This window comes from Pangasianodon hypophthalmus, chromosome 2, assembly GCF_027358585.1.
Source record: "Pangasianodon hypophthalmus isolate fPanHyp1 chromosome 2, fPanHyp1.pri, whole genome shotgun sequence".
NCBI lineage: Eukaryota > Metazoa > Chordata > Actinopteri > Siluriformes > Pangasiidae > Pangasianodon > Pangasianodon hypophthalmus.
The window spans coordinates 9,465,631-9,489,226 of NC_069711.1; the positions used below are offsets into that span (position 1 = coordinate 9,465,631).

Consider the following 23,596-nt stretch of genomic DNA (forward strand, 5'->3'; position numbering starts at 1 on the left):
GTTTAATCTCCCCTTTTTGGCTAAAAAGCTGATCAACAAGACAGATAAAGGTGGTTATTTTTAATACACTATTTTGATAATGTCAAAGTATTATTTTAAAAAATGGCCAACTAGATTGGCAATAAAAGCTGGCAATAAAGTGTTAATTCTTAAGTATTGATTTAATTATAGAAATGTTCATTTACACATACAGGAAAAAGGTTTCATTTCTGTATTTTCTCTTCTTGTTAAATGTGCTACCATAGATCTCTATGCTCATCCATTCACCATGCCACTGTGCAGAAAACTCAAAGAGCAAACAAAAAGAAATTTAAAAAGAAAGCACAACAGAGCTACTTATCACTCAAATATAGCCTCTCGCACACATAAGCCAGACAGCAATAGTCAATGAGAAATAATTATATCTGTGCAGTTGGGATGAGGACATTCACTAAAACAACTCCAAGGAAGACTTGACTCATGAAACAATGACACTGTCCTTGAGCTGTGGGCTGCACACAATATTCGCAATCGAGAAAGCTGAAGGAATTTTCCCTGTCTAATCTCTATGGCAATCAAAGACAAACTCAGCTAGCTCTACGGCATTGATGATTTTCAACATAGTGTGTTTACCTGGAGAAACAAAAACACAGATAATCCCCTTCAAACACTGCATAGATAATCAGTGATTTGAACCAAAACATATACAATATAGAAAACAAAGACAAAGCACATGTGTCATCAATGACAATCCCTTCATCAGTCACCAGATGCATAGCAAAGAGAATCATTTTTCCAAATGTTTCTTAGTGTAGCTCATCATCATAAAATGAAATTCCAATTAGCTATTTATCATAACATGACAGCAACTGTGGACACAAAGCATCATCTGCAATGCATATGTTTTCTGATGGCTTGTTTTACATGGTGACTTAAACTGGTATACTGCACACTTATTTCAGCCAATTTCATTATTGTATTACATTAAAATTGAACAATCTGCAATACTCAGTGTTAATATTCTTACAAAGTTTAAATTTCATTTAAATTATATAAATAGTATGTAATACATATACTGAATACATCATGTCCTTTCATAACCTTGATCTGTAAACATGATTTAGGCTAAACATTATTTCCCTGTATATATTCTTTTGTCTGCATTTTATACATGGGGTTTAATAAGAAATGTCAGTTATGAAAGAAGAAAAAAAGAGTGAAGAGAGTTTGATAAATTTAATTTGTAAAAATTTGTGGATCTGAAAAAAAAAAAAAAAAAACAGAAAACAAAAAAAAAAACCTAAATAATCCATAACAATGTGCTTCTGAAAACTCTTGCATTAAAAACAGTTTTCATGAAGTTAATGCTTGAGCTAAACATTTATGCCATAATTGTGAGCTGCTAGGATTTAAACCACCACACAATCTCAAAAGCTCTCGGCCTTCAAAGGAAAATGAACATCACACAAGTGACCACAGAGAAAATATCACAGGGCCTACCAATACAATAACAATGCAGTTGGGAGCTATTAAACTCCATGGTTGTGAAATTTGCTCAGCAAAATTGAGGGGCCTGTTAAGCTTTACAGTTTTCATAGCTGTGTTTGTATGTGTTCAGAGGTTCAACAGTTCCACCTTCTGGCCTTTAACAAGCACTACTGTTGAGTTTGTGTAGTGATCCTGAAAGCTATTTTAACTTTTAGAAGTACTGCTGAGATCTCCTATAATAACTCAGGAAAAATGACGACAAATTGTCGAGCAGTTTAGAACGAATCAAAATTTTTAAAAACTGAAGTGATTTCTCAGTAAAATCATACAGTTCACAAAGTAAATTATAAAAACTTCTTGACAAGCAAAAGTTATTTTTCAATGGCTTTTTTCATATCTCTTTTGTGCATGGTCCACACACAAGCTTACAAGCACACATACTCTACCTGTCTCTCACACTCACACGCACACACATACACACCAGCTCACCTGACTATTGCAGCAACGCAACAATAAAAACAAAAACCTGTGTATTTGACTTTGAGGATTTCTAGCACTCATCTTAATTTAGCATTCACACATGCGTGTTGAAGATGGCTGAATGTTGATTTAGAACCAAACAGCCTTGTCCATATCTTAGGTTGTGTTGTAATGCAAGGGGAGAGTAGGGTTGTCAAGTCTTGAGAAATCTGTTAAGAAAAATCTGTTGCTCCCCTGCGTAACCCCGCAGAAAAGGGGGATTCCAGAGTGACGGCTCCACTGAGCTGCCTGGTGGTGACGATTCTTGTCTCTTAAGACTGTCCAAAAGGGTAGGGCCCATGACAGCCCTGTGGAGATGGAGACAAAAAAAAACAAAAAACAAAAACAGATATGTAGGTCAAAGTATGTACAAATATACTAGGGGTTTAACAATTCGTTATCAGTTGGATGAAGTCTGTTACAAGTATGGAAAGTTTAAACTGTGGCATTTAAAGCGTCCATTAGGCATGAGATACACTAAAGCCACGATATGAGACATATCCCAACAATACTTTCAATACTGACATGAGATGATAATGACACAAAACAATACATTTTAAAGCTTAATACATTTATTTTGTAATGAAAAAAAAAATAATCTAACTGCTGCAATATCAATACAACAGGGGTTTCAAACTCAAATTCTGCCTGAGCCACATCAGCATTTTTGTGAGACCTTTAAGGGCCTATATATATAGATATATATCTATATATCTATATATATAAAACAATCAAGATGTGATCGAAGTGTAGACTTTGAGCTTTATTTTAAGAGGTTCCACAAAAATACGGCATTTACCATTTAGGAATTACAGCCATTTTCAACAAAGTACTTCCATTTTCAGGGGCTCAAAGGTATTTGGACAAAGTGACATAATTGTAAATATAACCATAATTTTAATACTTGGATGAAAATCCTTTGCAGTCAATGACTGCCTGAAGTCTGGAGCCCATGTTCTCAAAACTCAAATTCTGAGTTTCCTCCCAGGAGATGCTTTGCCAGGCCTTCACTGCAGCCATCTTCAGTTGCTGCTCATTTGTGGGTCTTTCTGCCTTCAGTCTTGTCTTCAGTAAGTGAAAAACACGCTCTATTGGGTTGAGATCAGGCGACTGACTTGGCCATTGAAGAATACTCCTTTTCTTTGCCTTCAAAAAGTCTTGAGTTGCTTTCGCAGTATGTTTAGGGTCATTATCCACCTGCACTGTGAAGTGGCGTCCTATCAGTTTTGTAGCATTTGGCTGAATGTGAGCAGAGAGTATAGCCCTATACACCTCAGAATTCATCTTGCTACTTCCGTCAGCAGTCACATCATCAATAAACACCAGTGAGCCTGTTCTATTGGCAGCCATACATGCCCATGCCATAACACTGCCTCCACCATGTTTGACACGTGATGTGGTATACTTTGGATCATGAGCTGTTCCTTTCTTTCACCATACTTTTCTCTTCCCATCATTCTGGTACAAGTTAATTTTGGTCATCATCAGTCCAAAGACTCATATTCCAGAACATGGTAGGCTTTTTTAGATGTTTCTGGCAAAGTCTAATCTGCCTTTCGTACTCCTGAATGTTACCAGTGGTTTGCACCTTGTTGTAAACCCTCTGTATTTACTTTCATGAAGGTGTCTCTTGATTGTAGATTTTGACAATGATACGCCTACCTTCTCCAGAGTATTCTTGACTTCTGTTATGTTGTGAAGGGGTTTTTCTTCACCAAGGAAAGGATCCTGTGGTCATCCACTTTAGTTGTCTTCCGTGGTCTTCCAGGCCTTTCGATGTTGTTGAGCTCACTAGTGCTTTCTTTCTTTTTAAGAATGTACCCAACTGTTGATTTGGCCACACCTAAGGATATTGCTATCTCTCTCATAGAATTATGTTGTTTTTTCAGCCTAATGATGGCCTCCTGAGATCTCCTTGGACTTCATATTGGTAGCTCCAGTTGAACAGCTGCCAAATGCCAACTCAATACCTGATATCAACCCCAGACCTTTTATCTATCGTTTGTGTTGAAGTAACGAGGGAATGGACCACACTTGTCAGTCAATTGTCCAAATACCTTTGAGCCCCTGAAAATGGAAGTACTTTGCTTAAAATGGCTGTAGTTCCTAAATGGTAAATGCCATATTTTTGTGGAACCTCTTAAAATAAAACTGAAAGTCTACACTTCGATTACATCTTGACTGTTTTATTTCAAATGCATTGTGGTGGTGTATAAAGGCAAAATCACAAAAACTCAGTCATTGTCCAAATACTTCCGGACCTAACTCTGTGTGTGTGTGTATATATACATATATGTGTATAAAATATATATATATATATATATATATATATATATATATATATATATATATATATATATATATATATATATATATATACATACACACATTATATATATATATATATATATATATATATATATACACATACACACACACACACATACATATACATATATATATACACACACACACATACATACACACACACCACTTTATTAGGAACACCTGTACACCTGCACATCATGCAGTCTGGTCATTCTCCTCTGATCTCTCTCATTAACAAGGTATTTCAGCCTGCAGATCCTCCGCACACAGGATGTTTTTTGTTTTTCGAACCATTCTGTGTGAACTCTAGACTGTTGTGGGTGAAAAATCCCATGAGTTTCTGAAATACTCAAACCAGTCCAACTGGCACCAACAACCATGTCATGGCTAAAGTCACAGAGATCACATTTTTTTCACCATTCTGATGTTTGATTTGAACATTAGCTGAAGCCCTTGACCTGTACCTGCATGATATTAAGCACTGAGCTACCACATGCCTGGCTGATTGGCCAACAGTGTAAATGAGCAGGTGTACAGGTGTTCCTATTAAAATGGACAGTGTATATACACACACTGAATATATATATTCTTTTACATATTTGACATACTTATATTTATATTCTATCAACTAATACAGTCTATAGGCTCTGAAATTAGAATAGCATGTTTCTATAGGAAAACAAGAGGCAACAGAAACTATTAATTATAGTGTATGCAATATTAGGTAATACAATTTATTATACTGATTATAATAAAAGTTTTTTTAATGAATGCATTCCTTTGTTTAATCACATTTTATTGGATACCAGTTGCTTTAATAAGAAGCTGGATTAGCCAATTGGTATGATGCATTTTTCCCATTTCACCGGAGTGAATTTCTGGTTACACAGCCAGCACAACACACAACATGCTTCCGAATCGTTTTTAGACGCGAGTGTGACTGAACCTGCATTTCAGACCACGGTCAAGCCAGTCGCAGTAGAAACCAGACTGCATGTACATATACGGTGGTTTACGGTAATTCCCCTTCAGATAGCTACGCTACAGATCTGCTGTGAATTCTTTGTGCTCTGTAGGATACTACCTCTGCTGCTGCCACCTAGTGCGTAAGAAAAGGTAGAGCTTATAATGAATATTAAATGGCAATATTGTGACACACCTCAGAGAAGCAAATTTGTCTCACCGGTATTTTGTATCATGGCATGTAAGACAAAGAAATTTTCTCTCATGCCTAGTACCTATAAAATGTTCAAAGAGCCACGATTTGATTCTGTATGTTGACCTATTTCTGTTTTAAACAGGAAGTCAGAGATGGAGAGCGTTGAAGGCCTTGAGTGAATACAGGCAATAGAGTTCAAGATATGCTGCACCTCCCACTGAATCTAAACACCTCAACAATGGCTTCCCAGACCTAAATAATGCAGCTAAGAGTTTAGACAGAACTTGTTTTGAGTTGTGTAAGATTTCTCTCTGTTTGTTTTCCCATTGCAACGTGGCCATGTTTGGCTATCTTATAGCAGATATTTCCAACCACACCACATCAGATTTGTATCGGGCCCTGGGTCATTTGTTAATGGCCCGAAGCAATTTTTTTCCTGTCTTGGCAGTGAGTGCAAGCTCGCTTAAGCTTGCTTATGGGAGAGGAAGAAGACCATTTACCACAAAGCAGTAAAACCGTACGAAGAAATTAGCTTTATGGACTCATACACACACACACACACACACACACACACACACACACACACACACACACACACACAGTAACACCTCAGTATCTCCAAATACTTGGCTCCTCGTCATTTGAAACACGTACATTATATACAATTTTGATTTCATGGTACTTCACGCTTTCTTTCCTCCAAAGTGCTAAATGATTCTAAATATAGATAATAACAAACTCCACATAGACAAAGAGTCTATTGGTACAGAATGATTGCAAACAGTGCAGGGTCAGATAAAGGTGCTTTAGTGCAGCAAGACCATTTGGTAGGATAGCTTAATAACATACAACAGTCAACATAGACTAACTGGTTTTACATTAACCATCTTTGTGATTCCATATCCATGGCATTTTACTTCCTCTAAATTATCCCTTTTTGTGATTCCATATCCATGGCATTTCACACTATTCTAACTGTGCTGAACAGTCTCAGCCACTGCCCAGCTTCAAACTTTTTCATATCTGATCCAACTCTAAGGGCCTTGTAATGAGAAAATTAGTTCAAACAGGCATGTTGGGAGTAGGAAAAAACTTGACAGGACATTGTGTCCCCAGTGCTTTAGAGCAATTACATAGTCCGTACTGTTTTACCAGATAAACACTGGGCTTTAGTGCATAACATGCAACGGTACAGCTCAACTTCATGAGAGGAACACTACCACCAGTAGCTGTGAAGCAACATAACAAATAATGAATCATATTCACAGAAATAAAACCTACAGAGCACGTCTTTAGACCTTCTTTAGAAACAAAAGCAACTTTCATTAAAATCACATGCTTCTCGGGTTATACTGGCAATTTCTTTTACTTTAAACCATGAGTGAGCAAAGCGTTGGTTTTGCGGTCATTTAAGGTTAGGGGGTATCATTAAATAACATTTGGAATGGAAATTATGACATGATGCAACAGATTTATTCCCTATTCACGCAGCACTGTCAGAATGACTTTGCAGAAAATGTTTTATCATGTGACCTACACTATAGAGTTGTCCTCCACAACATGTAATGTTATATGTGGAAGCTTGTGATACTATCATCATTCATAATAATCGTAAACTGCTGAGCTCCTGGGAATTTCACACACCACAGTCTCTAGAGTTTACACAGAATAGTGCAAAAATACAAAAAATATCCTGTGAGCAGAGCATCTACTAAAAGAGTGTATGTTCAGGTTATTGAGAACTAATGCTTACTAATTTTTTTAAGTAAATGTTTATTCAATGTTATGCTCTGGTTATTGATGATTTGTTCAAACAATTTCTTTGGCAGAGAAATTCTCCAGAACTGCCCATTCAGTAAACAGAAGAATTCTCTGGCTGTGTATCCATGGCTTAGTAAAATGCACCTACGCATAAAATTCAACCGGTGTTTCTATTGGATGTCATGCTGTCCATCACTGCATGAAGATAGCAGAGTGATGCTGTTGTCAGAGTGACAGTTACTGAACACTAATAGGCATTAACAGGCAAACTAATTTAGCAAACATTACATCGAACTGACCAAACAGCAAAAGACTTGAGGGTTTATTACTTTGTACATTTTTTGCAAAAGAGATGTTGCTGTCTGGTATGGTGTGGCTGTCCAAAAAGGCTTATAAACTTATAATAGCATATGATTTGGATAAGATTATTTAAATGATCTCAAACGCCAACATTCAGTTAAAATTCTGGGGTTGGGACAGGCATGATCAAGATCAGAGTTGTCCTTAATTATTTACATGAACCAAGACACATATTTAAAGATCAAATTAGGGCTTGAGCTTGTATGAGAGGAGGGAAAGCCCCAATGCACTTACCTGGCTGTAAGTCACTACTGATAAGTTGTTTTGTAGACCATTTGGCGTAATATTTACAGAGTTGTGAGAGAGTCCATTTTGATCTTGCTGTATGGAGTCCAGCGGGGCCACCCAGGGGCCTCTGGTGTCTTTTAGGTTATCTTCGTTGGCGTCTTGCTTGTTCTTCTGCGGTGAGGCGAAGGGGTTGAAGTCTCCTTCAACGTTGCGGTGTGGCTGTGTGTTGAACTCGGTCTCGAAGGAGGACAGCTGCTGTGTGACCCCAAGCAGACCCCCAACCTCTACGCTCAGGATCACCCAGATCACATCTACAGAACAATTCAGAATACACAACAGATCATTTCTAATGCTGGACAGAAATACGCTGAATCAACAATTTATTAGTAACATCTACATAGTAGTGTTTTGCTCCTCCTTCGTTTGGCTGTATCGAATGGGCAGAAATATTGTAGCAAGCAGAAAATATTGTGCTACAGCTTCTACAAACCGGAAAGCTGCACAGTTTGAGATTTAAAACTTGCTTGTGTAACTATTGCTAAAGATACATGGTACATTAACTTGCTAGAAGTGTCCATTCAAGTGTGGATAAACTGTAGCCATAAAGGGACTAGCACGACAACAATGTGGATGTTCTTCAATGGGTCACTGGCCTGTACTGGTCACACTGGACAGAAGGACACTCAGCACCTCAAGCTGTCTGAGTGAAGCTCTGATCTGTCCATCAGCACGATGCAAAATGAACCTGGGTTCATCTGACCAGGCAACTTCTTCAACTCCTCAGCAGTACTGTGTCCACTGAATAATATATAACGTCTATCTAAATATATATCTCATTATAATAATATATTTTTCTATGAAACTAGAAGGCACTCAACATTGCTACTGTAGCCCTTTCGACGCATAGTTTAAAAGTGAGCTGTTCTGAGTTGACATTCTACACACCATTGCTGCATTTGGGATTGATTTATCTAGTTGTGCACCATCTGTTTGTTTGCACATTTCAGAACGCTCTCCTTGGACCCTACATATGCAAGTTGTTTTTGTCCACAGAATCACTGATCACTGGCTCAACTGAAAATAACTGAAGCTAGCATTGCCAGCCTGCCAGACTTTTACAACATACTAGAGTCATGTGACATGTAACTGGGTGGAATATTTGTAAAGGAGGAGGATGAAGCAATTAAACTGGCAACTCAGTGCATGCACCCCTGAAAGCTGTTGCTTAACCCCTTAAATGCAAATCGTCCAGTAATGAATGCATCGACAATCTACCCTGTACTCTTTCAAAATGACAGATCCTGACATTACACTGCATGAAACAGCTAAAACACAAGTGTCACAGGCATTAAAGTATCTAAATTGATAAATTTGATGAATATCATTCTGTGTTTTGGATAGTTTCATGCCACACATCATTTGAAAGGTCTTGACAAGTAGTTTAAATTTATATCAACATTTACGTTCCTTAAGATCGCACACGAGTTAAAGCCCAAAACATTCGCCCCTCACACTTACATGTGCCACTATCATCTCCATTTTTCATTACATTTTGGTTAACAGTTTCATAAAGTTTAATTGTGTTGCAAATACTGCATGTAAGTACTTACAGGAGTTTGTTGCAACAAAAACAAGTTCATGCTCAATTTTCTATGAAGCTTTTATTTTTAGATATATTCTTAGATGCATCATCATGATGCACACTGGAAAAAAATGGGGTCCGGGGTTGTGGCACATGATCCAAATGTCAGTATCAAGAAAACTTTCTTTCACTGGATAGCTGAAAGTAAGATAAGCATACTGATATGCAATTGTTGGTCACTACTCTAGCTAGCAGGGTTTTGAACAATGGCCAGAGCAGTCGTCGTTGCGAGCATCCTCCAGGATCATTCTCCGTGCTGTTTTTATGTTTTTGTGCATATGGGTATCCAAACCTCATTCTTTAAAAAACCAGATATGGCATCGAGACATCAAAAGTGATTTACCTTGGACTAAATTGTTTTTTAGAAGAAATTAACCCTGAAACTGACCAAGATCAGTCTGAAACTGAATCGGATATGGAAAGCAGCATGGATTCATATGAAGGAGATGCTTTTCTTAATGGGGTGGAAATCTTTTATAAAGACATCTACTTTACAAGGTGCCTTATTATTATTATTATTAGTAGTAGTAGTAGTAACTATACACCTACAGGGCTGTTTGGAGCAGATGTAACATGTCACTTGGCACCTCCCACCCCTCCCCCAAGCATCTCAGCACCCAGAAGGGTTTTTTTTTTTTTTTTTTAAATAAAAATAAAAATAAAAAAAAGGCCAGTGGCAGGTGGCACAGCACATCAGATGAAGATAAAGAGACTCAGACGCCTACATTTGCACCTAAACATCATCCAGGGCCACAAATGATCATGACCCAGATATACTTTCCACTCCAGTTATTTCACATATTTTAGCTGCAGTGTTCTCAATACAATTGTTGAGAACACAAATAAATTTGCACATAAGAGACCTGATAAAATGTATAAATGGGTGCCAATTACACTGCGTGAGCTTTATGGCTACATTGCCTTGATCATTTACATGCATCTTGTCAAAGCCAAGGAACAGTCTGATTACTGGAGCAAAAAGCTTGGTTTCGACTTCTCTTTCCTACATTTAGTTATGCCCAGAGACAGATTCCTGGACAGATCCTGGTCCCTTCATCTATACGAACCTGATGCAGATGAGGAAATCCTGATGCAGTTGTCTCATACTGATAGATATCCATCCATAGATTGGGGGGGGGGGGGGGGGGGGGGTTTAAAACGGAAGAAAAAGGAAAAAGGTCTACCCGTACTGACAAGGGATTGAGGTATGCTACAGTTATGACCCTATTGGATGTGTCTCTGTCTCTCTGCCTGGAACAGGTTAACAGTTGTATGTTGACAATTTTTACATCAGCCCCGCACTGTTCAAAGATACGAGCCAACCACAATTTGGAGCCTGTAGGACCACTAGACCAAACAGATTCGGCTTTCCTAAACTACGGCAAATGACCTCTCAAAAAGAGCAGAGAGGGGGACCATCCGCTGGATAAGGAGAGATGGTCTTCTCTGTGAAGTAGATGGACACACGTGATGGGCTCCTTGCTCTTCGATTCACAAGGCTTTTTCGGGCGATGCTGTCTCCAGAAGGGTAATGGACAGCCAGGGTTGTTGGAGAAGGAAGGACATTCCCATTCAAACAGCTTTGCTGGATTACAACAAGCACATGGGAGAGGTAGAGCTGTCAGATGCTCTGATAGGCTATGACAGTGCTCTTCACCAGACCAAAAAATGGTACAAGAAGTTTTTCCAGCAATTCTTGGACACTGCTGTGGTGAATGCCTTCTTACTGCACAAGAAGTTGCTGGAGTCAAAGCAGCAAAAGCCGCTTACTCAAAAAGCGTCCCGTGAGCATGATGAGAGAACTGTTTGAAGCAGTCAAGCCACAAGCCCCATCCCAATCTCAACATGAAGGGTGTGAGCTGTCAAGCAAAGACACCCATTTATTGCACCAGCTGTGATGTGGTTTGGGTCAAATAGGAACTGTTTCAGAGACTGGCATAGACATTTTATCATATCATACCATATCATTTGCTTTTTCTTTTTCTATTTTTTGACTTCTTTGGTATAGTTTATGTTACATGTTTTTATAAAGGTTTATATGCAGTTTTATATACAGTTATAGATAGATTATATCTTATGATTTTATGTCTTTATAGCTAGTTTATATCTTTTATGTATTATGTTCTCATAGTACTTATGTAGTCATGCACCTTATTATTACTAATATATTGCATGGATGTAATTTATTTATTATAATTATTTATTACTATAGATTATAGTATTTACATCTATAGTAATAAATTTTCATTTTATAGTTTTAAATGTTATATGTTTTTATAAATGTTGATAGAAATGTTTATTAGCAATTTCTTAACCTGAAAATATTTAAACCTGATGAGAATACTTTTTCTTCAAATTCTAAAAAATTTTAAAAAATTAAAAAAAAAAAAGGGGTGGGGGCTTCACTGTAAAAATGTCAGAATGAGTTTAGTTTTAGGGACGTCATTCAGACAGAAATTGCTTTAAAATACCCTCAGGGTGAAAGGGTTTATAATCCAAAATTTAACAACCACGGAAAATGGCATTATGTTGAGTGTGTGTAAGTAAATACCCTGTAAGAACTGCCTTAAGTGTGCATCTTCTGCATGTGGTGCCTCACCTCCATAGAAGAGTCCAGTGGCTGTACACATTCTCCACTGGCCCTGGTACATGCCTGGATTGGCTGGACTGTGCATCTGGACACTGACGTCTGAGATTTCCTGCGGCTCCAGAGACCTCACCAACACCATATTCACGTGACCAAACTGGTCTCCACCAATGTACTTCAGACAGACACCTGGGGGCCATGACTCTGATCCTAAAGAATGTAAGACAGAATGTAATGTATTAATATGAATACTAAGGTAAAGGGAATCATCCTTTTCTTCTCTGTGACCAAACTGATATTTTGACTTGAATAAATTCATAAATGTTTGCTGCAGTGCAAATACAAAATGCACAATAAGCAGCTGAAACAGAAAGGTGCTGCCACTTCGGTGGACAAGGCAAGAATGCTGAATGCGCCCGTAAAGAGGAAATGATAAGGATGTGAACCACAAAAAAGTCTAAGGAACGTATTTGTGTGCATTCTGTTTTCCATAAACTGCAGTGTTTGTGTTTCTTAGTTGACGCAAACAGCAGTGTGTTACCTCTGTGAGCTATGGCATGAGCTATGGCATGACCAAGTATCACACTGGGCTGCTGCCATGCTGGGAAAATACCACCTAAAGGGTGGCGGTATCTTTATTTTCATGGAATAGCAGTGATCAGGGACAGAACTGAGGTTAACTAAATGACTGAGGGGGGTAAATGCATGTCTACGATCTACCTTGGTGTAGCACCGTCTCATGTGAGAAACAGAATATTTAGAAGATGTGCCGCCTGGTGCGGTGATAAATAAGCTGGAGGTAAGCTGGAGCTGGAGGGGGGAATCAATCTATAAGAAAGCTATTTGAGAATGCAGTGGTACACATCCTTACCAGGAAAAGACAGTCAGAGCACACTGCTCCAGTCTGATCCTGATACTGATAGTATACTGGCTGCCTATTAAGTTCCACATTGACTATAACATTCTGCTTATGATGCTTAAAGCTCTGAATCCTTTAGCTCTGGGGTATCCTGAAGCAGTGTAGCTTATCCCAAAGCACTTTGAGATCTTAACTCAAAATGAAAAGCTATACATAATATTTTATAGCCATTATATTTTGGGGGGAGGGGATGAGGTTAGGTGTTAATAACCCATATCAATATCAATTTCTATAGACAGTGTATTACAAAACGTTGCAGTCATCTAGTCACCATTAAATAAAAATCTCATTAAATAAATAAAGAGCCATTTAAAAATTAAGCAATCACAGCAGGCTGGCAGGTACCATGTATAAAGGATAAAGTGGTTTATGCTAAATAAAAATAGACTGATTGTTTTCTCCTTGGGCAGCTTTGGTCTTTGGCTACTGAGTAACGAAATATTTTCAGATAAATGGGCTGCAACTATATTTGAATAACAAATTAATCGATTTTGATGAATATTACTCAATTCTAATACTCAATAAGAATAAGAAAAGCTCAAGACATAATTCATTCCAATGATTTAATAAAAGAAAAACAGCATTAGGATAAAAATCATATGAAAGGCTTTTCTGCAGGAAATCACATACCCAATTACATACAAAGAAACAGCTTAAAACGTAAAACATAAACAGCTTAAAATGTAAAACACGTATACTTAATAAACTTGTCCAAACAATGAACGTGTTAACAGCAGACTATACATTTTCTTTCAAATCTCTGCTCTTATTTGTCTTTAAAAACTACCCACACTTTGGCACTAGGCCCAGGTATATTGACCTGAACCCAAATAGATTTCATCCCATTAAAAACATCTTTTATTCCTTAATCCGTTTTTAAGAACGCACCTTGCTTTCAAGTTGGCATAGGTCAGGCGAGGGGAAAGAGAGAAAGAAAGCGAGGTGGGAGCAGCAGTGACATAAAATAAAGAGAGACAAGTACCAGACAGAGCTGGTAAAATATTCTCTTTTCCCATTAATGTTTAAATGTTAATTAGCATATGAGATTGATTGCTAACTTCCTGTTGTAAAGAAGCTGCCAGACTGTGTTGCATTAGTAGTCAGCTTGTGTAAAATTCACACTGCAGCTACATACTGCAGTCTGTCATAGGACCTAGTGCTGGCGCATTTCCCATGCACTTTGCAGCTATCGCAAAGCACATGACCATACATTTTTTTTTTTTAAGTATCGGCTCAGGAGCGATTATTCTCTGTTATAATTACAATACAAATTACAATTAAGGAATTCAACAACTTTAAATAATGGCACAAAAACAACAGAACTTTCAGATTTAAACAGATTGTGTTTCTCTCTCTCCACATATTTTACTACATTGACTGTAGCGTCATAAAATATCAAGCCTCTTCTATGAAACATTATGTAATACAAGACTAATCACAGTCTATTTCATTTACCAACTAGTATGAATGGAAATGAAAAAAAAAACAGAAGCAACATGGCAAGTGCCCCCAACGGCACCAGTACTGTGTTACATTCTACAGCAAAAGGGGCTTGTGTTGCTTTTACATCATTTTTTATGTTTTTTCTTAATTAGAAGATAACGCCTTGCCGATAAAAATCCATGTCAAAGAATTTTTCATAATTAAGTGCCTCTGATTTGGTTCACCACTCACTGCAGAATTACTATGATTGAAAATCTATAATAGCAGCACACACTTAATGTCAGAGGTTTGCCTTCTATAATATGGTTAAGTTTTGTTTTACCGATGTTAACACCAGTCAACTCACCTGATAAAGTTAACATACCAAAGGAACTCACTCAGCATGTCTCCTCTCTAGACCAAGTGCTCCCACAGACCAAGATGTGTTTGCATAGACTACACTGGACCTTACTGTCTCCCCAAACTTTAGATATTTTCATGTGGATTAGCTGACCCTTGGGATTTTGCTCCATGTTTTCATATGCATATACCCACTTAGCTACAGAAGATTGTACAAACTTAAGCGCCTTGACAAAAACTGGTGCTACATTAAAAAGGCATAACACACTGTCTGTCAATGAGGTAGTCTATTAGTCTATGGACGTTATAGGTTTAATAACTGTCAATAATAATGGTAAGCGTCAATTCTAATTTGCCATTTTAAAATCATCCCAATTAGACAACATAATTTTAGTTGCTACTATGCCAGGTAACAGGTCAAACTTTCACAAAGTTTGGAATTATAAATGACAGCCAAGCTTAAATATAGTCTATGTGATGTTTTCATTATGGGTCTAGATTGTAAAAAAACAGCAAAGATATTATATTTTGCTACATTTACAGTTAGAAAACACTAATAGACTGTGGAGAGCAAAAAAACAGACACAAAGAAGGGAAAAACTCTTCACACACATGGTGTAAAAGCCAAATCGATTCAAGCATTATGGTGTAAAACAGACTCCCTGTTCCTTGGTAGACTGGCCAAGACACATTCAGCTGAGGGGTAGCAGCGGTGTTTCAGGCCTTGTGCGAATTAACTAACATAAATAAAAATTACATGGCATGGGTCCTTTATTCATTACTAGTGGACGGTCTCACAATTTATGAATTTTTGAATGTGTTTTAAAGAGACTCTGGATTATGAACAGAATACGATAAGCACTTTCAGGGTTCTGAATTGACCCAACTGCAGGAAGTGAACCATATATGCAGGATATTTTGGATTGTGTGCATTTGCCTGTAAATGTGAGCTGCGTAACTGACCCACAAGGTGCAAACTGGGCCAAAGCACAGAGCTGCAGAAATGTGATGCATTTTGAATATTTGGACTAACAAACTAAAAGATGTATTAAACTAATTATTTATATAGTGATCTAGCGATTTACTGAGTGATGGCGCCGTGTTCGGGTCATTTTTTTTTTTTTATTCCTGCACTTCACACACAGGTTTGTTTACCTATTTTCATCGTCATATTCGTGAACAATTAATAAAAGGTTTACGAGTATGACCTTTTGGTTTGTTTAATGACGTGCAGCGTGAAACTAAACCAAACCAAAAGTAACCATAAATATTTCACTCTGATTCAGACATAGAAAAAGGACTAATAGATGTGAAACGGCCCTTACAGTACCGGTACCTCATGTCACAAGACACTGTCTTTTTCTGCACAAACCTGTGTTCTGTATCCGCCACGTCTTCGTGAACTGCGTGTCGGGGGGAACGGACTCGCCCTCACCAATTGTCACGTCTTCTACAAAAGACATTGATGGTGTGTTGATGTTTGGACTCTCAAAGTCATAATATGCTCCAATGGCTGCTTGAAGATTCCTGATAAGAAAGAGAGAGTATACTATTACTATTAAAGAGAAAAGAGGTCAGGGAAGTCAAAATCCACATAATAAAATCTAGACCAAAAAAAAAAATATCTGTCCCCAGAAATATAGGTTACATGCTGTTTACATGCGAGTCCACAATGTAAAATGTTATATATATTACAGCAGGTACATAATAAGACAGACATAACGAGAAGAGCCGAAAATAAACTGCAAAAATGATAGTAAAACTGAAAAATAATGTCAAGTCACGTGGGATATTATGAGTAAGAGCACGGTGTGTTATGTAACTCTATGCAAACCCTTTGCCCCACCACAGGAGTTATCAAACTTAGCTACAGTTAGCAAGCTAGTTATCAGTCAGCGACATTTCAGAAAGAATGCATCATTTTCTTGCGTTCAGAAACATAAAAACTGTAACCCTGCGAATTTTACTAAAGACATACTTCATCTGACAAACTCCAGTTTATGTCAAACAGCAAAATACTCACTGACTGTTAAATCGTGACTATGCGAGCTAGCTGTCATGCTAACGTGCTGGCTAAGTTATGTTGACAAGCAGAGGGAAGCTAATGTTAGCCGCGTTAGCAAACAGGAGGCATCTGGCTGATGTTTTGCTCGCATAGTGAGAATAACAACACAGGAGGCTTTAACGTTGTGTCAACGTAGTCACTGCCTATTAAAGCCCAGTTTGTTTATATTAATATTCATTAATTTTACATTTCCCGTGTGTTTACATTTCGCCTCTACATTTTCACATAACTTAGCTACACCGATACTTGCTAGTCTAGTAGCAAAAGTAAAAGTAAGTTAGCTTAGCCACATTTGATGGCAAAACAAAAACCAAAACAAGTTTCACTTCTTCCGTTTAGACACACGATTTAATCTAGTTTTATATTCAATAACGCTCATTTTCTACGGGTTGAAAACGAATAATATCACAAATCAGTGCTGTGAAAACAGGCATGTGAAGGTTAGGCCCGTGCGCGTCCTCGGACTCACCAGTTGGTCATGTCCAGGAAGAAGGCGCAGCCGGCCGGGTTCAGCTGGAAGCCCAGCAGCCTCTGGAACTCCGAGATCAGCACATCTTTATCCGTGGTGCCCATGCAACTAAACTTTTGCATGAGCTCCTGGTCCAGATCGACGTCCATGCCCTCCATGAGCAGGTTTCCCGGGGCAGCGGCGGGAGAACTTTTTAATTTAGTCCGAGGCCTGCTTCACTCATAACAACAAGCGCCGCGAGTCGACGGCGAGCCCTCAGTACGCATGGCTCAGGAGGACGCGTGACGTCACCACGCACAACGTCAGCTGTTGCTATTCGGAGGGCATGTTTCTGAGTGGGTGCACGTGCGCCACACACACACACACACACACACACACACACACACACACTGCTCATTTTTCTCCATGATGGCAACCTCTGAAGGGTGCCATAGATTCATACATGAATTCATGTTTCATCTCTGAACTACAAGTAACCTTGTAGATATTACCAAGAGCCTCACATGTTTAATTATTGTGAACTTACAGTGAACAAATAATGACATCAAGAACTACAAGAACATGGGCACCACATATATCCTGATTGATCAGAATGATATACTGTGATCCCATTGTTATGTCTCATTCCACAGTGAGACTTCTTGTGTTCCCCACTGCTGCTTACAAACCAGTGTGATGCTTTCAACACACTTGCTTCTTTCTGTTTTCCATGTTATATATTTGTGTTGTAACAGCAGCAGCAAACTCTTCCCTAAAAAGTGTCAGGAATTTGAACCTCTGTGAAAGAATTGTGATGGTATTGCACATGAATTGTGCAGGTGTTGCAAAATCCATAGACAACGAGCACAACTTACATGGCCAGTCAATAAGGGTGTAATAATACACACAAAATTCAATTCGATACAATATACTGGTTTCTCAATAGGACATATTGTCGATTCAGCAAAAATAAGCATTACCTGAATATGAGCCTTCGGTTTCCATTTTCAATTAATTAAATCATTCAACTTTAGATGGTCAGGAGCCAAGGGAGCAAAATTAGCTGTGCTGTCTGAGTGGGAAGGATGGCATTACTCTCTCTCCCTTGTGAATCACAGTGACGTTAGCCAGTCATGGGCATCTGTGAGCTCATGGCTGCAGAAGAAGGTTGATAGCATGCTTTCCTCTGAGTGTGTTACGCTGCCCTGTGATGCTGCAACAAGCCAATTCTGGGCTTTTTATGTTGCATTCTGCTGTTAGCTAGTCACGCAGATCTCTGTTGCCTTAGACGTGTTTTAGAATCCCATGTTATGGGATGTGTACAGTCTCGTAGGAATTTCTCAACCGCTGAAGTGATTTCTTTTGTCTGGATTTCTGTTTTCTGTGTGTGTGTTTGTGTGTGTGTATGCTGACACTAACACCACAAACATGTCTGATCACCCTTCTGTGTCGATCAGATATGTTTGTGGTGTTAGTGCCGGTGTACTGTACTCATATTTGGCACATTTGGCACACTCTAATGTTTTGGTCCACCACTCACTGACTATCAGCGTCAGAACATTCCAAAGTGCTCCTATACACCAGACCTTAAAGCTTTTGGGAGATTTGCCAGTTCCTGCTTGACACTGATCCTATCCTTTGTAGTTTTCATGAGTTAATATGCCAATACTAAGTGCTAAGGATGACTGTAATATAAGAAGTATTTTATGATGAATAGCCTACTTTATTTTGGAGACTGTTTGCTGTTTGTACGTGAGGAAGAAACCTTGAGAGGAGCCAGAATCAACCTCTTTTGGTGACAGTGAATACTGAGATAATAAGTCCTTATTCCTCCACAGCAGTACACTATAAAGTCAAACAGTACTTATAGGATCTTGATAGGATCTTCAGTATGAGCAACCAGATACTTTATGATTACAGAAGTTTTTAGCTTTCAATGGCCAGTCTCCAAGTTATCCATTGTTTTTGGTAAGTGCAATCTTTAGGGTATCAAAGTGGGAGCATCTACAGCAATCTTAAGGCTATCCATGTGGGCCATCCTCATTAAATCAAGAGCCTCTTACTGAAGCTGGCATTTTTAGTACTCCCTCACTGTGCTGTAAAATGAATGGTTGTTAAAATAAGTAACATAAACATCATGCTGAAATCCCACAGTCTGATTCAGTCTAATTAAGTGTTGTGGCAAGACATTTGATAAATGAGTATCTATGTAGAAGTTTTATTTCATTGCTTTAAAAGATGTAAGAGTTTTTAAAAACACTTACTTATCTGGGAAGTGTACTCAGTAGTCTGCCCTCTGTTGGTGATCTACAGCTCTAAGTCTATGGCCATAGCTTCAGAAACATTTCAGAACATTCACAGAGTTTTGGGTGACAAATTATGCTACAAGAAAAACCATGATGTTATAACAAATTATTCAGTAAAAAAAAAAAAAATTAACAACAGGAAGATAATCAAATGTACAGCACTGTATACTTATTTTGTATGAGGAAGTGAACTGTTTCGACAAATTTTGGAGGATATTTTTCTTTAATAAATGTTTTTTATTTAATGTTAGTCATTTTGGAATTCATATATTTTAATGTTTAGTGTATTTTTTATATCGTAGTTTATGTGGTTATGTACAACATTATGTGTACATAAATAAAGTGTAAAGTGCATAAAGTGTAAATTGTTACATCATTGTGTACACAATGAGCACTGGAGAAAGGTAATGTAATTAAAGGTACCATTCTGTGCAACGTTAGCTAATGAAATTTACTTTGAATAAAGCTTAACTAGCCTTTGCTGGCCAAGAAAAACACACCACAACCCTGCACCTTCAGTCTTTCTTTCTTGACCTGTGAAAACCAGTAAGCTGTCTTTGGACTTACTGAACACTCATCTTCTCGTCTATAAAATAACGTACCTCATATGTATGAGGTATTTGACAGATGTGGTAAAATACACCACAGAAATGTCCGTGAATAGAAATTCGGTAGCTCTTTCTTTAGCATCGTTGGCCGTATCTATTGCATTGTAACCCAGTTTGTAACCCCTGATTTCTACAAAAGCATAACACAGATTTAGGTTTTTGAAGCATTCATGATAAGTTAAAACCATGGAAGTTTTACACAAACTCACTAATAATAAAATTATAATGCTGAATAATCACTAATTTCATTTTTACCTCTGCAACTTTGTTGTCCAGAAGCAAAAAAGCTGTTTGATTTAATTACTATTTGTATATTGCAACATTTATTTTTAGATTTTGATACTTAATATTTAGCTTGCATATTTTGTAATTCTCAAATAGTTTTGGTACAGATTTCATATGTATTCCACATGATTAGAATGTACACCGTTTTTAGGAAAGTTGTGAATCTCATGCACTTACAGACTCAGTGTACAGGCACAGACTCACAGTGCCTCAATAACCTGATTATTCAGCCTGTCAGTAAGAATAAGTCCAGGACTTTTAATTCCCAGAATCATAGTAAGTCTACTCTCAATAACAGGAGACAAAGCAGTCTCATCACAGCATCGTCTACCAAGAACACCACAAGTGTGTTCCAAGGTAGGGAAACAAAATTTTATTTCTGTTTGCTTTCTTGTTTCTTTGAGCTCCAACCTGTGGAATTCTTTTGTAATATATGTATATATATATATATATTCATCTTTAACAATCTCTTTATTTTGGATAGAGTTGCAGTGGATCTGGGAACACTGGGGGCAAGGCAAGGATAGATCCAGGATGCCTTAGAGGAGGGTATTTTCAAGGAGCCAATCTACCCACAGGTTTTTGGGAGGAAATCAAATTATACTAAATTGTAAACTGTGCCACTAACTAACTGCTTTGGCTTTAATATGCTTTCTTAACATACTGCATCTTTGGGTTAAATGGATAAATATAAGTTTGATTTTTTTTGTGATGTTTATGAGGCCATACTCTTTGTTTAAAACAAAAGGGGAGGTGGGCATAGAAACTGGCAAAAGGCAAACGAGAGAGAGAAAGGAAGGAAATAGCTGTTTATGAACGTTTTTGGAGCTTCTCACCATGGGGAGGGCAAGAGCACAGAAACTGTGGGTGGACCATGAGAACAGAGGCAGACAAAGCAACCTCATGCTCCCCATTTCAAGCCCATTTCAAAAACATTCATAGCAACAATGCAAAGACAACTTGCAAGAATACAGCAAAGGGGAAACAAGGCTTAAGAGTCTCTCTTAAGATTTGTCAGATAATACTGGTCCATCTGTCTAGTTAACCCCACTGAAAGGGTCTCTGAGTTGCCTCTATTGCTGTCCCAGAGACATTCCAAAACTCTTTCCAGGGATGTCTACTCTACCTCTGGACACAGATTTCAACCATGTTACAGTCACCGCTCTGGACCACTCTGAAGATGAATCCAGTCACTCACCTGAGTCTTCAGCCCAGGCCAGGAGGCAGCCATGTGGGCATGTGAAGCTTTCTCGCAGCCTCTCCAAGTCGGACTCAGACTTACTGGTTCCCTGTGAAGAGGATGTGGCTCTGGGTAAAAGGACCAAATCACTGGCCAAGTGCAGGATGGAGAGGACACAAATGGATCGGCTGTCCTCACTCACCGCTGATTGGGAAGAGGTAAGCACATTGGAGGGGGGTGGAGGGGGAATAAAAGAAAGGGTTAACATGAGAGAGTGAAAGAAATCGGTGTGAAAAGAGCCTGACACAGAAGAATGGAAGTCTAGAGGAGGGAGAGAAAGCAAAGCAATGCAAGTGCCAGGCTGAGTCCATTGTTCCCCCATGATCCTCCACACAGGCCATGGTGCACCAGGCTAATTGGGTCTAAGCTGTCATTCCACGTTTTCTCAGGCGTCTTCCAAATGGTCAACCCACGCTTAGTACATTCTCTTTCCCTTTCCTCCTCTCCTTTTGCTCCATTGCTTCCCTGGTAGGTTTGAGTCATGAATAGAGCCAGTGCTACAATGTGCTTTATCAGCAATTCCCATCAGTGTGAATGATAATGAAATGTGGACCTGTTGATAAATATTTATGAGAATATTCTACGATTTATGTCATACTTCCACACTATTATTTATGTAAATTAATATAAATATTACTAATGCTATGCCTTCAGGCACTAATACCAATCAAATTCTAAGCATGCATAAGAGGAGTATCACGTGAAGGTGATGCTCAGAGTTAGCATATGAAGAAGGGGCTCTAGCTCACCTCATGAAGAAATAATTGAAACTGAGGTATGACCAGAGTGACAAAACAATGCTCAGTGAAAGCTTCATGTTTTGTTCGGCTGGTCAGGGGTGGAGTGTCCGGTCCTCAAGGACATCCTGTTTTGCATTACACCTCTAGTGCCATTTCCCCTGCAGGTTTATATACATATGTGCCTGGGAGGGAGATGGAGAGAAATAGATTTGCTTTTTAATATAAATGTAAAAGTTGGCCAATAAGCGGTTTGTATACTATGATGGTACAGACTGCTAGGATCCTAACAGATATCACTTGCAGCTCCAGCACTTATTCTAGCTTCATGTTTGCATCTAGACAATAAATGGTTTGCAGTACCTGCACAAGTTTGAGTATGTGCTACCTAGTAAGAGATGTGTGAATTTTCAAAGGAGAGATATTTTTAAAAATGTATTTCTTGTTTGAGCAGTCTAACATTCCTAGCACATATGGCAATATGAGTGCATTTTTAATTTATGCATCAAATGGATCAGAGGAGTGCATCTTTAGTTAGCAAGAGAGGGATACAAGAAGGAAAATACAGATGGAGAAAAAAAATGAATGAGAACTATGTGATGACTGAATGTCATATACAGGAGAAGTTGTGTGAAATGTCATCTGTTCTGTATGTATATTGTTGTTATGAGTAAGACAGGGTGAAACTGTCATGGGTCTCTTCATTATTCCATAACGAATACAGCATAGTGTTCAACTGGGCTTTAAATACATTCAGCTTTGACGGTGCTTCCGTAAGAAGATTCCAAGATTCTATGCCATCAATCCATTACGTGAGATTGCGGTTAGTCTTCAGAGCCCATAATCTTGTTACCTCTCTGGCACATAGGCCAGGCCAACATTAAATCTTTATTACCCCTCCTCTTTACATTTTTTTTTTAAAACTGCTGGCTCTCACATCTTCACTCGTTAGCATGGACCTTGTGTGATGCTCCTTATTGCTGGCTCAGCAGAAATCATTTCAGTTTTTCAAAAGCCTTGGAACTTTGAGGCTTAGGGCTATGACTTCAGTAACTGATGTTTAACTGCCTCTCCTTTATTCACAATCTTTATCACCATCCTTTTATCGTTTCCTTGATTCAGCATAACAATAATCATTCAGAAAAATATTTATAA

The 23,596-nt window shown here is 38.3% G+C and overlaps 2 protein-coding genes across 4 annotated transcripts in view; one reads left to right on the plus strand and one right to left on the minus strand.

Annotated features, from left to right (window-relative positions):
• Positions 1-142: 142 nt before the first annotated feature.
• ilrun (inflammation and lipid regulator with UBA-like and NBR1-like domains) lies at positions 143-17,594 on the minus strand. The gene is made up of 5 exons (XM_026919948.3): positions 17,287-17,594; positions 16,125-16,279; positions 12,064-12,261; positions 7,829-8,133; positions 143-2,294 (listed from the first exon to the last, which is right to left on the minus strand). Exons 1-5 carry the CDS (start codon positions 17,442-17,444, stop codon positions 2,259-2,261), a joined length of 852 nt encoding a protein of 283 aa, XP_026775749.1. The 5' UTR covers positions 17,445-17,594; the 3' UTR covers positions 143-2,258.
• A 3,627-nt stretch (positions 17,595-21,221) lies between these two features.
• Positions 21,222-23,596, plus strand: part of anks1ab (ankyrin repeat and sterile alpha motif domain containing 1Ab) — a 29,431-nt gene continuing 27,056 nt past the window's right edge. For 2 of the 3 annotated variants that reach the window (XM_053232022.1, XM_026928022.3), the window contains exon 1: positions 21,223-21,862. In XM_053232022.1, coding sequence (XP_053087997.1) covers positions 21,578-21,862 — 285 coding nt within the window. In that variant the 5' untranslated portion in view covers positions 21,223-21,577. Of the gene's footprint in view, positions 21,863-23,596 lie in introns of all 3 variants that reach the window. The other variant, XM_026928030.3, reaches the window with a different exon arrangement.